Below are 13,592 nucleotides of genomic sequence, written 5' to 3'. Positions count from 1 at the left end.
TAACAATAAGCAATAAATCCATCGACGTTCTTTGCTTTCTGAAGTCATACTTTATTAAACAAAGAAAGAAGTAACATAATAATTTACATAAATATAAAACATTTGTTAATTTCTGTGATTTTTTAAGGGTATTATTTTATTAATTTAATTTCGCAATATTTCTGCTATTTCGTTCTTTGCAATATTTTATTCATTTTTTAATTTAATCATTTTATGTATGTATGTACATGTACCTTACTTTTTCCTTTTTTGTATTTTTTTAATTATTATCAATAAAAAAAATTAAAATCTTCTATTTTAAATTGTAAATATGTCTTGTTTTCTATCTGTAAAATTTCAAAACCGGTTTTTTAAACAGTCGGTTTTTGTATAAACCCTATGGACCACCTTAAAATAGGGCTCATAGGATATAAAAAAAAATGGTTGTTTTTATGTATTTTTTTTGGAGATATGAAGGTCACCTTCATTTTTTGAAATGGAATGAAGTATTTTTTAATACATCAATCGATGCAGCTGGATATTCGTGATAAAAAGGTACTAACCTATGAAAAATGAAGGTGACCTTCATATCTCTAAAAAAATTACATAAAAACAAAAATTTTTGGTATTACGATACCCCATTTTACCATTCAACGTTGTCCTTCAGACATTTGACGTATCTTTAAAAACAACAAAGATACTCAAGGTGGTCGAGTTAGGTGAAATACCCTGTATAAACCATGTTGGTCAAGAATGACTGGGAATTGGGGTAGAAATTTTTATCTGGCTCCCGTGTCTAGTTATGTGGCTGATAGGATCTAAATTGACAAATCGGTAGAAAAGTGAGGAAACCTGGCGAAGCAGCAACCGTAAGTCTAACAAGAGTTCTCCTTTGGTTTCCAGGTGGTACACGGTCGCCTCCCGGAACAAGACGAAGCTGGTCGACGAAGAGGAATCGAGCTCTCGGATCCCCGAAACCCGCCAAGCATTCTCGATCATAGCCAGCCAGGTTGCTCGCAGCGGCAGCAGGAATATCCGGCGGCCGGACCCTGGTTCAAGGATCGAGGATGTGATCGAGTACGCGACCACCATCAAGGATGTGACCGACGACGAGGCTGTTGCCGTCGCGTCCTTGTTCCCCTCGCAAAGGGATGTTCTCCTCCGCGGGCACCAGCTGCACCGACGCCGAGGAGGACGCCGAGGATGTGGAGAACGACGTGGCAGGTACCGCGCAGTCGTCTAATTACTTGCCGTCGGGTATCCGTGACAGCGCGCGCGATAACCTGGAAGGACTGCGGTTAGATGGGTCATCGATCGCGCGTCCACCAGCCGAGGACAGTATCGCGAGGCCATCGACGTCGTGGTCGCCGCCTCGATAAATCCGGACCGCCGTCCTCCTCGTTCCCTTGGTCGGCGTTCTCCTGCCGCGCCTCCTCCCGCGCCACCCCCGCCACGCCGTCTAACAATAATAACGTTAATATTAATACCAATAATAGTAACAATAATAATAATAACGACCGTTCGAGGGGATCGACGTCGCGCTTCCGGACACCGGAAGAACCCTCCAAGACTGCTGCCGAACCCGAAGCGCCGGAGATCGTCCTCGCGAGGTGCAGCGAGCAGTTTGTCGAACGTCGAACGACAAACGGAGCCCGGTCCAGGTGACAAAAAAGACGACTCCGATCAACGGTGTCGCCCTCCCGGGACCCAGGAACGGTTTTATTCACGGTGAAACCGTGAAACGTTCTAGGGGAGGATCCAGGGGATCGATCAACCGGTCTAGATCGATTTCGACGGCCAGGACTCACCGTGTGTCGCTATCTCGGCCCTTGGGACTACATATTGGATGACCGGTGGTGATAGTCACGATGGTGAACTATCCGCGAGTCATGACATTCAGTTAGTGTTGTGGTGTCGCGGCCTGTTCGTCACCGTTGCTAGCCGAGCCGGATAACGGAAATCTGGGGAGAGAGAGAGAGATATATACATATATATATACACGTATGTATAATAGTGCTACGAGCGCGAGCAACCGCCCCGTTTGAGATGAGGCGAGGAAGACCGATGACCGTGATGATCAGCGTAGCCGACAGAGGCTGGCCTAGGTCCTGATAGCCGCAGCGACCAGGATCCGGGGATAAATCACGGGAGAAAGGATGCCAGGGGGGCGCAGGGGCCTGGTCGCCCCGCAAAACACATTCTTGGAGAACATCATACGACGGAGCAGCAGTCAACGTGAGTACCCACGGCTTTGATTGGTTTCGTTTTCCGATGGAATCGATGATAGCCAAGCCGAGGCGAGCCTGGAATCGCCGGGCTACCTCGGCAACCGAGAGATAGATATCGAGAGAAAGAGAGAGAGAGAGAGAGAGAGAGAGATAGACAACGGGAGGGAGATAGAGATGGGTTGCCGTTACAGGCAAGTATGCTTTTGTGGGAATTCACGGCATTTTAGTGCGTACCCCTTCCCCGCTATTTCCTGTCCCTCTCTCTCTCTCTCTCTCTCACTCTCTCCCTCTTTTTCTGTATCGAGTTCGCTTTCTCTGCATGGAAATAGGTCAAACTAATAACTTTACGTAACCGCGGCAAGTGTGCAGAGATAAAAGTTGGTCCGCGCGCGAAAGCTAGTAACGAGATTACTCGCCGTTGACCATGATAGATTCTACTTGCCAGGGGACCATGGTGTGGGTCGATCGGCCCACCGTTTATAGCGAGTCACACGCGAAACACCGATGCACTGCGACAGATTCTTTCGGCGTGGAATCGACCCTTTCGAATCGGACTGCGGCAGTGTGTTCGTGGTTTCTCGAAATTTTTCCGAATAACTCGGTAGACTTCACTTTTTGGTCGACGGTCGGGAGCAGCCGTTGCCGCAGGGAATAAAATTCTACTTGGCTCCCGTTCTCTCTTGGAACCTGGCCCCGACAGCGGGGTCATTCGAATGCACGTCCGCAGTCCGGTGCGGCTGCGCCGTTTAGTTACATTACGCTACGCAATTTATATTTCGACTGTTTCACGTTTTGTCGTTCGACTACGGAATCGATCGACGCTATTCGTTAATACGTTGACTGGCGGCCATTAGTGTGTCATTCGAGAATTATTGTTGTAACTAGACAGCGGATCTTTATGCAAAATAAAAATTTAATGTGTCTAACAGATTGAAAATAATATACCAGTATTGTTGAGTTTCTCTAACGTTCTTTTTACTGTTCCTACTTTTTATCGATCGTATAATTGTTGATAAAAGATGTAATGATGCTCTCGGCGCGCTAGTTCGATCCAATTTCACCTCAAAGCAATTTTGCAATTTGAATTAAATTTTCGACGTTTCGACCTATGTTTAGATCATTTTCAAGAAAAATAATAACTGCGTCTGTGAATTATTAAACAGAATAACTAGTGTCGACTATTACCATCAGTAAATTAAACATTAAATGTCAAAATTGTCGAAAATTTAAATCAAATTGCGAAATTGCTTTGAGGTAAAATTGGATCGAACCAGTGCGCCGAGAGCATCGTTCTTTTTACTGTTCTGAATGACATTTTTCTCGCGAATACATCAAATCCGCTGTCTAGTGATAATATAAGGATCAAAGGACATTAACAACATAGATATTTATTAAGCTCTGTTCAGAATTCTCATCACGAGTTTGACTCGGTGTTATAGTACAAGGGGTTAAGAGATTGGTTCCGATTTAAGAGATTAGTTTTGATCCAAGGAATTAGCCTTGCCTCAAGGGACACATCTTAGTTCTCGAACAGTTAATGTACCGGAACGCAGGACTTGAAAAAAACCGGCACGGAATCCAGTCGTCCTGCTTTCGCTTCATCCAGCGGGGGCGGGAATATTTAATTAATGTAATCGGATGAACCGGGTAATTGGCGATATCGGACCGCCTTTTCTTGCGTTTGTTTGGATTCGTAGACGTGTGGACGGTGCAGCGTCCCGGGACGCGTTAATTGCCGCCGATAACCCGTTTCTTTGTATTTCCTTGAGATAAACGTCGATCTTCTTACGGCTCCTTGATCGGTCAAGGATCGTTTTCTCTCCAGCTCGTCGTGTACATTAATCGTTGTTGGTAATAATCCACAGTAATTGTTTATATTCAGGTTGAGGCAGCTTCTAATATAATATGATGCCGTTAAAATCCTAGCAAAACGACAGGAAAATATTTTGACGTGGACGTGGAAGCAGTGTGTCTACACCAGGGGAACTGACTCGAGAGACGTCGACTCTCGGAATCATCCCCTCATTCTATCTCACGTATTTCCATATATTTGCGTTTCTATATCTCACTATTTCATACCAGTATTTCTATATCTTGCGTTCCATTTAAAAAAGACTAAAAAGTAGAAAATAGAAAAATATATGATATAAAAAAACTTTTTAGAAACCACGCTTATATTAAAATGCACTAAAAGGGAGAAAATCATTTTTGTAGGCATCAGTGACTATAAATAAAAATGCGTGGAGCGCCCACGAAGATTACGTCAATATATCGTCTCCACGCTTTTGTTTATAGTCACTGATGCCTAAAAAAATTATTTTCTCCTTCTTAGTGCATTTTAATATAAGCGTAGTTTTTAAAATGTTCCTTTTTATATATTTTTTTATTTAAAAAATAATGCGTTTTTGCACACCCTTGAAGGGGGTAGTGTGAGACTAAGGGATTCGGACTGAAGTTGCAACCGATTGAATGAAACGGCACTGAACTTGCTCACCCGATAGCTCTGGGTCGAAACCGACCCCGCAGTTCGAGGGTGGGAGGATTCCAGCAATCGACGTCCTCGATATTCCACGCAATATGAACTCGCAACTAGGTCTGCCTGGGAGCTCTTAAACCGGCAGGTGTACGGTATTCGAGGCCGTGGGTCTTGTTCGCGCTCTCGAGAGCTTGTTCCGCAAGCCTCGAACGTTCTCCCCGGCTGCAGTTCTCTCGCTGTAGTGGAAACCCGCGGAAACAGAGACACCGCGCGAGATATAAACGTCGTCGAACGTTGGCGTGTTCGTCTGGGTTGGTCGAAAATCGTCGGAACGCCGGTCAAAGGTCATCGACGATGAATAAGCTGTTGCGAAAGGGTTAAACCGAGTGTGAGACCCGCCGGCATTGACCCATTAACGCGGAAGCCCACAGATCCCCAGAACCGGAAAACGCGCGCGTGTGTGCACACCTCGGAACGATCGAATTATGCCAACGTCGGCGAGGAACGGCTAGACGGCCGTGTGTTTCGTACGGAATAATTTATTCCGCGAGGAGAACGATCGGTCGACTGAATTTCGCCGTTACGGACCACCGTGCACTCCGCTTCCGCTGATATTAGCCGTGCCGTGCCGGCATATTGACTTTATTTATTGACCGGAAAATTAGTCGCGTCGCTAATCGTATCCGGCAAACGCTGCGGCCGATAGTTAGCAACGATTCCCGTGTCCATAAGATATAGACCCTTCCGAATCTCCTGAATTCCGTTAACCCTTCGAGGACAGCATCAGTACACCATGATGAATATTTAAAAATTGATTGACGCGGGCTCAAAGTATCAGACACGATGCATCTTCGTACTTCATCATTTACCTTATATATTCCGAACGTAGCTGTGAGATATTTCAATAAGCCCAAGGGCTGTTAGGGCCCTTTTCTACCACGCTCATATTAGTTTGCCGTGTTGTTGTTGTCGTATGCGTCAAATCTTGTGATTGAATTTTAAAACACTTCTCGATGAGCTAGAGACTTGAAACTTTAAACGTAGCTCAGAACTGGATGACAATGCAATATTAAAAAACAAATTTAAAAAAAAACTGTTCGTCTAGGAGAAAAAAATGTTTGTATTAACCGTCACACCTCGCCGCGCAACGCTCGATTGTACGTCATCGCGTTCAGCGATCCCCACTCCGCGCGTCAGCGCTCCCTACTCCACTACGCGTTCCCACTCCGACACAACCCCACTCCATTGATCCACTTTGCACCGAAGTAGCTCATGCCATTGTGGTGTTCCGTTCATTCAGTTCTATGTCGGACAATTTCGGACTCCACCAAGAGACGTCGTCTCTTAGAGTCATCCCCTCATTCTATCTCGCGTAATTCCATATCTTGCGTTGCTACACCTTACTATTTCATATCGGTATTACTATATCTTGCGATCCATTTAAAAAAGACTAAAAAAGTAGAAAATAAAAAAATATGTAACGACAAACTTTTTAAAAACCACGCTTATATGAAAATGCACTAAAAAGGAGAAAATAATTTTTTTAGACATTAGTCACTATAAATAAAAGCGTGGAGCGCCCACGAAGATTACGTCAATATATAATAGTTTAGCGCTCCACGCTTTTATTTATAGTCACTATTGTCTAAAAAAATTATTTTCTCCTTTTTAGAGTGTTTTAATATAAACGTGGTTTTTAAAAAGTTGTTTTAAAATATTTTTTTAAAAGTTAGTCTAAGGACGATCACTAGGTACGAGGGAACATACGAAGCACTTGGTCGCTGCAAGTAATAATACATTTTGATCTGGGTTAGGTTAAGAGGGAGTCCGCTGCATTTCTTCCTTCGAAATCTTCTCCCGCTCTATTTGTACCACGATTTAAGCTGCAGTCTAGAACACGCAGACGAACCATGTTCGAATGTCTTCTGAATTTTATTCCTTGTCAAAGGCCAAAGATACAGACATTTTATCCTTCGAGCTGTGCAGAATCCTCTTCCGCGCTATTAGTGCCACGATGGAAGCCATAATCTGTAGAACGTGAACGTCGAGGTTCGACGGGAATTGCAGCCACCGCGTTGCATACGCACTGCGCATTCGAATCCTGATTACGTCGTCGAGCTGGGAACTCGGGCAACGATAGGAAACGCGCGACGTCGCGACGTTTCCGGTCCCCGTTGGCTCGTAACTATGCTCTTCTGCGATATTGTAAACGACTGCAGATAGCGGGTGCCGCGGAGCAGCAGGCGGCGACCCTTTTCTCCTCTTTTCGCTCTGTGAAATGAGCGATAAGCGGTCGATGGTTCTGTGCGAGGGAATATTTTATGCTCCGTAGCGAGTCGCGAAGATTTTCCAAAGACGCGCGCGACAATGGTGCGTAGGGAGCCGAGCTATTCTAGAAAGTACGGTTTCCCGAGGCTCTGTGATATTCCATTCAGCAGCTCGACGACTTGGCTGCCGTCGCGACGACGTCTCGGGTCTTCCGCGAAACTTTCCGAACATTCCCCGGAGCACGCTAAGCGTCCAACTTGCTCCGACCTGTCCCCGTGAATTTTGGAAACGCTCACGACCTCCGGGACCAGGCGGAAATCCTTCGAGCAGGGTCTGAACTCCGTGCTCTCAGGATCGAGAAGGATCCGTGAGGTCGATGAAAAATTTCCTCCGTGCCCAGGGAACGACGTATTAGCTATCCCGGCTCACTGTAATCCGGCCGATTTAATCTTTCATAAACCGCATCGCGCCGGGAACGATGGATCCGCGGAGCATTAGCTCGGTGCATTTTTTACGAACGGTAGTAGTCGCGTGACGCAAACCCGGTATATTTTCACCGGTCGAGCCAGTCTCGTCTCGTCCTGTCCCCGTCCCGTCTCGTCCTGTTTCGTCCTGTTTCAGTCGCGTGCTGTGATCGTGTCCGTGTATTGTACCATGAATTATACGGGGGAGAGCGCTAATTAGCGGTTCTCCCGAGTTGCCCGGGAATGACTATGTCATAGACCGGATACGGATCCGACACAAACCCGATACAATCTCGTCGTTGATCAAATTTACGCGCGAGACTATCTGAGGAATCTCCCTGTCACATCCTTGTTTTAGCATCTGGGAGTCTAAATTTATCCTGGGAGACTCTATAATTGTCTCTTCAATCGAATCATAGGTTTCTCGTAGACAACCGCATTAATTTCGCTATGGTATCGCTCGGGACACGCCCTGGGCCCACTGTAGCCCCTCCTTAGGCGCGACCATAGTCACGAACCTTCTGCATCTAGGCTCAGGACTGTTCAATTAGGTTCTCGTCTGTAATTCATGTACAATTCGTACCTGGCCCACCTTAGTTCGTCCTAGACACGTCCCATACCTGTTATAGTTCGTTCTAGACACGCCCTGAGGCTTTTATAGCTCCGCCTTGGACACGCCCACCGTAGAGAATGTCTTCCTCACAAGTCTAGAACCACCTGCTAGGATTCCGCTATAACCTCGTACTAAATCTTATCATTGGGCCTGGTGAATATCTCAAACACGCCCTGAGACCGGTGACTATCTTAGACACGCCCCGGGCCCGTCTTAGCCCCGCCCCGGGCCTTCTGCATCCACCTTTAGCCCTTCCTATCGTTGCCAAATGATGTTATTCATATCGTTCGTGATTGTTCAATCAATCCCCCGCTAGAAACTAGTTACCAACATCTCGTCGACTCCTTTCAGCCCCGCCCTGCCCCGCGTTGGCCCCGCCCACAGTCCCGAAACTTTCGATAGGAACTCATTGTTTGCTTCGTAAACTTGTTTGCCGGCGGCTTGTATTCGGGCGGGAACGTTCCTCGGATAGTTTCGCGCACGAGTTACGACCGGGCCTCGTCCTCGTCATTGATACGTGTGAATAGGCCGTTAAAGCTCGCGGAGCGTGGCGTCAACTTGCCGCGGCGCGAGGCGCGACGGCACTCGTGCTCTTGTTCGCGCTTGTTTCGCGGGCCCTCCTGCATAGGCTGTTACGCCCTCAATTCAAACGTGCCGTGAACGAATTAATTAGCGGCGAGAGAGGGACAGATGGAGAGACGCGAAGAGGAATCGCGCAGTCACGTACACTGTAGAACCGTGCCGCGCGTTTTCGCACTCGTGAAAAACACTCGGGGGGGGACCCGTGTTAAAAATCCTCGGCGACACGCTCTCGCCGCCCTTCCCGAGAACAGCGTAAACGGTTGACACTAACTTCCACCACGTTGCTGCGACATTAACTCCATAACGGACTCGTAAAACGACGAGAGGATAGCAGAGAGAGAGAGAGAGAGAGAGGAGGGAACAGACGTAAGAAACGCGTAATCTTTTTACGCTGCTAATTGCGCGACGGTGGGACGGAGACCACTGTCAAGAGACCCGTGTCTAACATTGCCACTTTAACGGGGGCGACTTTCAAGCCGCCTTCTTCTTCTCCACTCCTCGCGTTGCCCGGACTGTTCTCGAGAATTTTTTTGACGGTGCCGGGACACGGAGTTGCTGGGAACGCGTCGAAACGTCCACTGTTTCCAGGAGGAAGGGAAACAATGCGCCAAAGTCCAAGCAGCAAGCCGAGTAGTTCTCTTCCGAAAAATCTTGTGAGGAACAGCTTTTAACGCTCTGTTGTTCGACACACCCTGTATTAATTCGAAATGGGCTTCTTTAACGTGCCGAATTATATTGTTCAAATAGCTGGAAGATAGCGAGTTCCCATTGAATCGATTTCGATTTGAGTGCCGCCGCGGAGAATCGTTAGCCGAGGCTGGTTAATTGGTCGGATATTTGATCGCTGGGCGATCCGGTTCGATCGTCGAAAGGAAATTTCCTGTCAGCTTGGACGACGTTCATTTTCAACGAGATTTAAACACGGCTAAGGTCTCTCAGCCTTCGGAAAGCCCGGCGATATCCTCCCTTCTTACCTCGAGCTCCCGTTTCCTCTATCCCACGGTAATCCCGAGGCTTCGTACACGAAACTTTCGAGACTCGAACGTTCCCTCCCGCGGTTCCATTAATGCGATTCCATCGGGAGGGATGTTCGCGAATCTTTCGGGCGACGGGCGGGTCTGCTCAGACCCGGCTTCCCTTCCAACTTTTCGTCGAACTTCCCGGAAAGTTCCTCGCGGCCCCTATTTATTAAATGCACGCTGCGAAACTTCGTTTAACGCGTTGACCGACGGCTGCTCGGTCACCGGGAGAATTACACAAGGACAAGCAGTTTGTTTGGCAGAACGAAAATTCAGAACTTCACCGATTTATTTCGTTTCCTAGATCGTACAGATGGAATAAATAACAGGCTCGCGGAACTGGTGAAACAATGTTTCTTAAGCGGTAAAGTTCCTTCTATCTTTCCAGTGGAAACAAAGTTTTGTTGGGAACAGATTGCGGAGCTTTATGCAAAGTAAAAATTGTCTGCGTCATTTACAAGGTTACGGAACTGTGAAAGAAATGTTTCTTAATTGAATAATAAATAAACATGAGTCAAATAGAATATTAGTCAATTAGAACAAGATGAAAATAATACATTCTCGAATTCTTTCATGCTTTCGCTGTTTTAAATTTCTACTACTCAGTTTTCTTGCGAATGCATAAAACTCGCAGTCTGGTTATGAATGCTTCAGCGTCGAAGAGAACTTTTCTTTTGAGAAATGGTCGAGGGCGGAGAGGTGATCGGCATTTTTCTTCGAGAAACGATCGGAGACTGGGATTATAAATGATCGTAATAGCCAGGAGAATGGTACAAGGGGTTAACGCGATCGCGACACATTGAATACACGAGCGGGGCCAATAATCGTTTCCAGCCTGAACGAGATCTTGTGCAATTAGTAATTCTGGCTGGACCGATTCCGTGTGTCGCGATATCCATCCGCATCGAGGATTTTCCATTGAACCGGGGGCTTTCATTTGCGAAGCAATTTGTCCCCGTCAAATATTGACGGCGTATCCCGCCTATTAATTACAGAATTAACATTCCCTGGGACACGGGGCGCATTTGGTCGGCGTCAAACCACGAGCCAGCAAAATATTCAGTGAAAAGTACGCGCAATATTCAGAACGTTCTTCGTTAATCGACAAGAATATTTTTGAGAGACTGTTTCTATGAACAGGACGCAATTTTCGATTAGTCGATTAACGCGAATTGTTTGATTGAAGCTTAGACCATTTATACTTATAGACTCAGCTTCAGATAACATGCCTTGTTCCAAGATTACGTCGTCTACCAGATGACGGTTGTGAGCAGAGTGATATATTTGTGCAAATTAATGTGGACAAGACAATTTTTGTTCAACTTTTTTAATATTGTACTATACGATTTGAACTTTTCTGGGAAGCTAGAGCAATTAGTTTACTGCAGGATGTGAATTGAAATTTTTTCAAAAATTGCAATTGATCGGAATTGTAGAAAAAATAATAAAAGTTGCATTTTATCACTTTTTTTTTGTGGGCCTATATTGAAAATTTAAAAAGTACGTATTGTAGGTCTGTGTCAATTATATGCACTGTGAAAGTTTCCTCGAAATCGGTTGATGCGGAAAACAATGACAGGCATTGAAAGATGTAAGAATTATTGCAGTTGGAGGCCGAAAATCGTGAAAATCTGCCATTTTTACCATCTTTAAACGTTTGTAGTTCATTGCAACGCCGATTTTGACGAAATTTTCGGAACATGTTTAATCGACACAGATCTACAAAACGTATTTTTTAAATTTTCAATATAGGACCACATCAAAAAGTTGTAAAATGCAACTTTTAGTATTTTCATTTTACATTTTCGATCTATTGCAATCTTTGAAAAAATTTCTTTTCACATCCTATAGTAAACTAATTGCTCTAGCTTCCCAAAGAAGTTCAAATCGTATAGTTCCTTTTCACTTGTTCAGAATAATTATTGATGAGAAAATTCATTTTGGTTGCTTATTTAATTATTGAGTTACTATTACTGTAATATTACTATTATATTATTGAGTTAATTGGGTTACTCTTTTTTCGGATGGAGCAAGCCTGTGAAATTCATTGAGAAGGTTTCTAACAACAAAACAATTCATAAGAGCAACACAAACTCTGTTTGTTTGCCACATTAAATTTGGATTGTATCAATTAATTTTACGAATACAAAATTTATGATATAATTGATTGTCTACCATTTCAAAGTTGTACTATTTAATAGTAATTATTATAAATTTCCTTCATCGATAACTATTATGAGCGATTGAAATAATTTTATCTCATGGAATAACTGTTATGAGCGATCGAAATAAATTTCTCTCATTGATAACTATTATAAGTGATCGAAATGAATGTCTCTCAACGACAACTGTTATGAGCGACCGAAATAAATTTCTCTCATTGATAACTGTTATAAGTGATTGAAATGAATGTCTCTCAACGATAACATTTACCAACAAGATAAAAAATTTTCGGTTACTCGTAATTTTCATCTGTAACCAATACGATTTTAGTCGATGAAATACTTGTTATTCTATGACTTTTTTCTTTTTGGTTATAACAGTCATGATCCCTGATTGTTACTGAACTTCCTTTCCGAAATTCATATAAGACGAGATGTCGGAAATGGATACGCATTTCGCTCATGATTTTTTGTTGATCTTATACCCACGAAAACCTTCTCTAGACTGTCCCCGAACAGCTACGCTTAAGTGCGTTGGTTTATAAATCGACGCATGAAAATCTACGCACAAAAGTCGGCACGAACTTATGGGATGACCTAATAAAATGTTGGCGGGGAAAGTTGCAAGAAGCTTGCTCGAACAGAAAAAGAGTTTACATCCAGCTTGGAGAGAATTTTTACTGCGTACACGGGATTCGAATACTGTCGCGCGTGCCGTGAATTGATCGCTCGATGGTATCAGAATACGCGACTCTCTAATTATAATTACACCGGTCTGTGTATCGTCGCACCGGCTGCGTTATTAATAGCGGCTGAATTCGCCCGTGTAAATGTAGCTCGCGAACGGTCTGCGCGGGTTTAATCGGGCCGCGCCTCGCCACGTCGGTGAATCCTCGCGCGCGCGCGCGCGCGTGCCACTCCTTTTTTCAATTTTAAATAACGCACTTTTTTTACTTCTGTTTGTTCGACCGTCCGGAAACTGGGTCGAACTTAACCAATGTTTTACCCAGCCCGAATTGCGTTCTCCTGGAAAAAATGAAAGTCTCGTCGAGTAATCTTTTGCAGAAAACGCCCCCTGTGAAGGTTCACAAAAACGCGCGATTTTCAAGGCCGCGGCGGCCATTCTTCCCGCCGCTGTTTTTCGAATTGAAACGCGAAGAGCTTGTTCGCTTACGTTGATTTTTCGTGCAGTCGAAATGCAGATTAATTGAAAAGGGAAAGGCGTGTTTCGCGGAGAATATCTCCTTAAAATTATAATGAAATTGTGCCAGTTGCGAGGTCGAGGCGGCCATTTCTTCAACCGGTGCTTCGGGTTAAAACACGAGATCTTATTTATCGACGATTACAGTTTATTCGCACGGCTAAAATTACGTCGAGTTAGAGAACGAAAAGTGTGTTCAATAGAACGTTCTTTGGAGAACGCCTTCTAAAAATTATAATAAATTACAAAGGACGTTTGTGTTGAAATCTCCTACCAAAAATATCAGTAAAAACGAACGAGTTACAAGGTCGAACCAGCCATTTTCCCAACCCGCGTTCCCGATTAGATTCGGCACAGATAATAATCGAACCGTTGAAGCGGCAACGTGGCTCCCCGAATGTCAGTCTCTCCGGGTCAATTCCGACCCGCCGCTTTGTAGATCCGACTGCTCGCATTCCGGTGACTAATTTCTAATTACCATACTTAACGAACGGGTTCGTGGAAACGCTGAAAGCGGGTTTCCGTGCTCTTATAATTTACGGGGGCGCACAATCCAGATTTGCTGACGGTAGAATAAAGCGTGCGATCCGCTGGAACGGT

At 44.9% G+C, this 13,592-nt stretch overlaps 2 protein-coding genes across 5 annotated transcripts in view; both read left to right on the top strand.

Annotated features, from left to right (window-relative positions):
- Nucleotides 1–1,222, top strand: part of LOC143214565 (uncharacterized) — a 28,648-nt gene extending 27,426 nt beyond the window's left edge. Inside the window, exon 4 of the mRNA XM_076435779.1 lies at nucleotides 883–1,222. Within this exon, the coding sequence (XP_076291894.1) occupies nucleotides 883–1,222 (340 nt within the window). The remainder of the gene's footprint in view (nucleotides 1–882) is intronic.
- A 7-nt stretch (nucleotides 1,223–1,229) lies between these two features.
- Nucleotides 1,230–13,592, top strand: part of Eag (potassium voltage-gated channel protein ether a go-go) — a 103,341-nt gene continuing 90,978 nt past the window's right edge. For 3 of the 4 annotated variants that reach the window (XM_076434453.1, XM_076434454.1, XM_076434452.1), the window contains exon 1: nucleotides 1,230–2,214. In XM_076434453.1, the coding sequence (XP_076290568.1) occupies nucleotides 2,136–2,214 (79 nt within the window). In that variant the 5' untranslated portion in view covers nucleotides 1,230–2,135. The remainder of the gene's footprint in view (nucleotides 2,215–13,592) is intronic. The other variant, XM_076434455.1, reaches the window with a different exon arrangement.

This window comes from Lasioglossum baleicum, chromosome 12 (assembly GCF_051020765.1).
Source record: "Lasioglossum baleicum chromosome 12, iyLasBale1, whole genome shotgun sequence".
In the NCBI taxonomy this organism is placed as follows: Eukaryota; Metazoa; Arthropoda; class Insecta; order Hymenoptera; family Halictidae; genus Lasioglossum; species Lasioglossum baleicum.
Note: the sequence above shows the minus strand (reverse complement) of the source record. Positions and strands in the feature narration are given on the sequence as shown.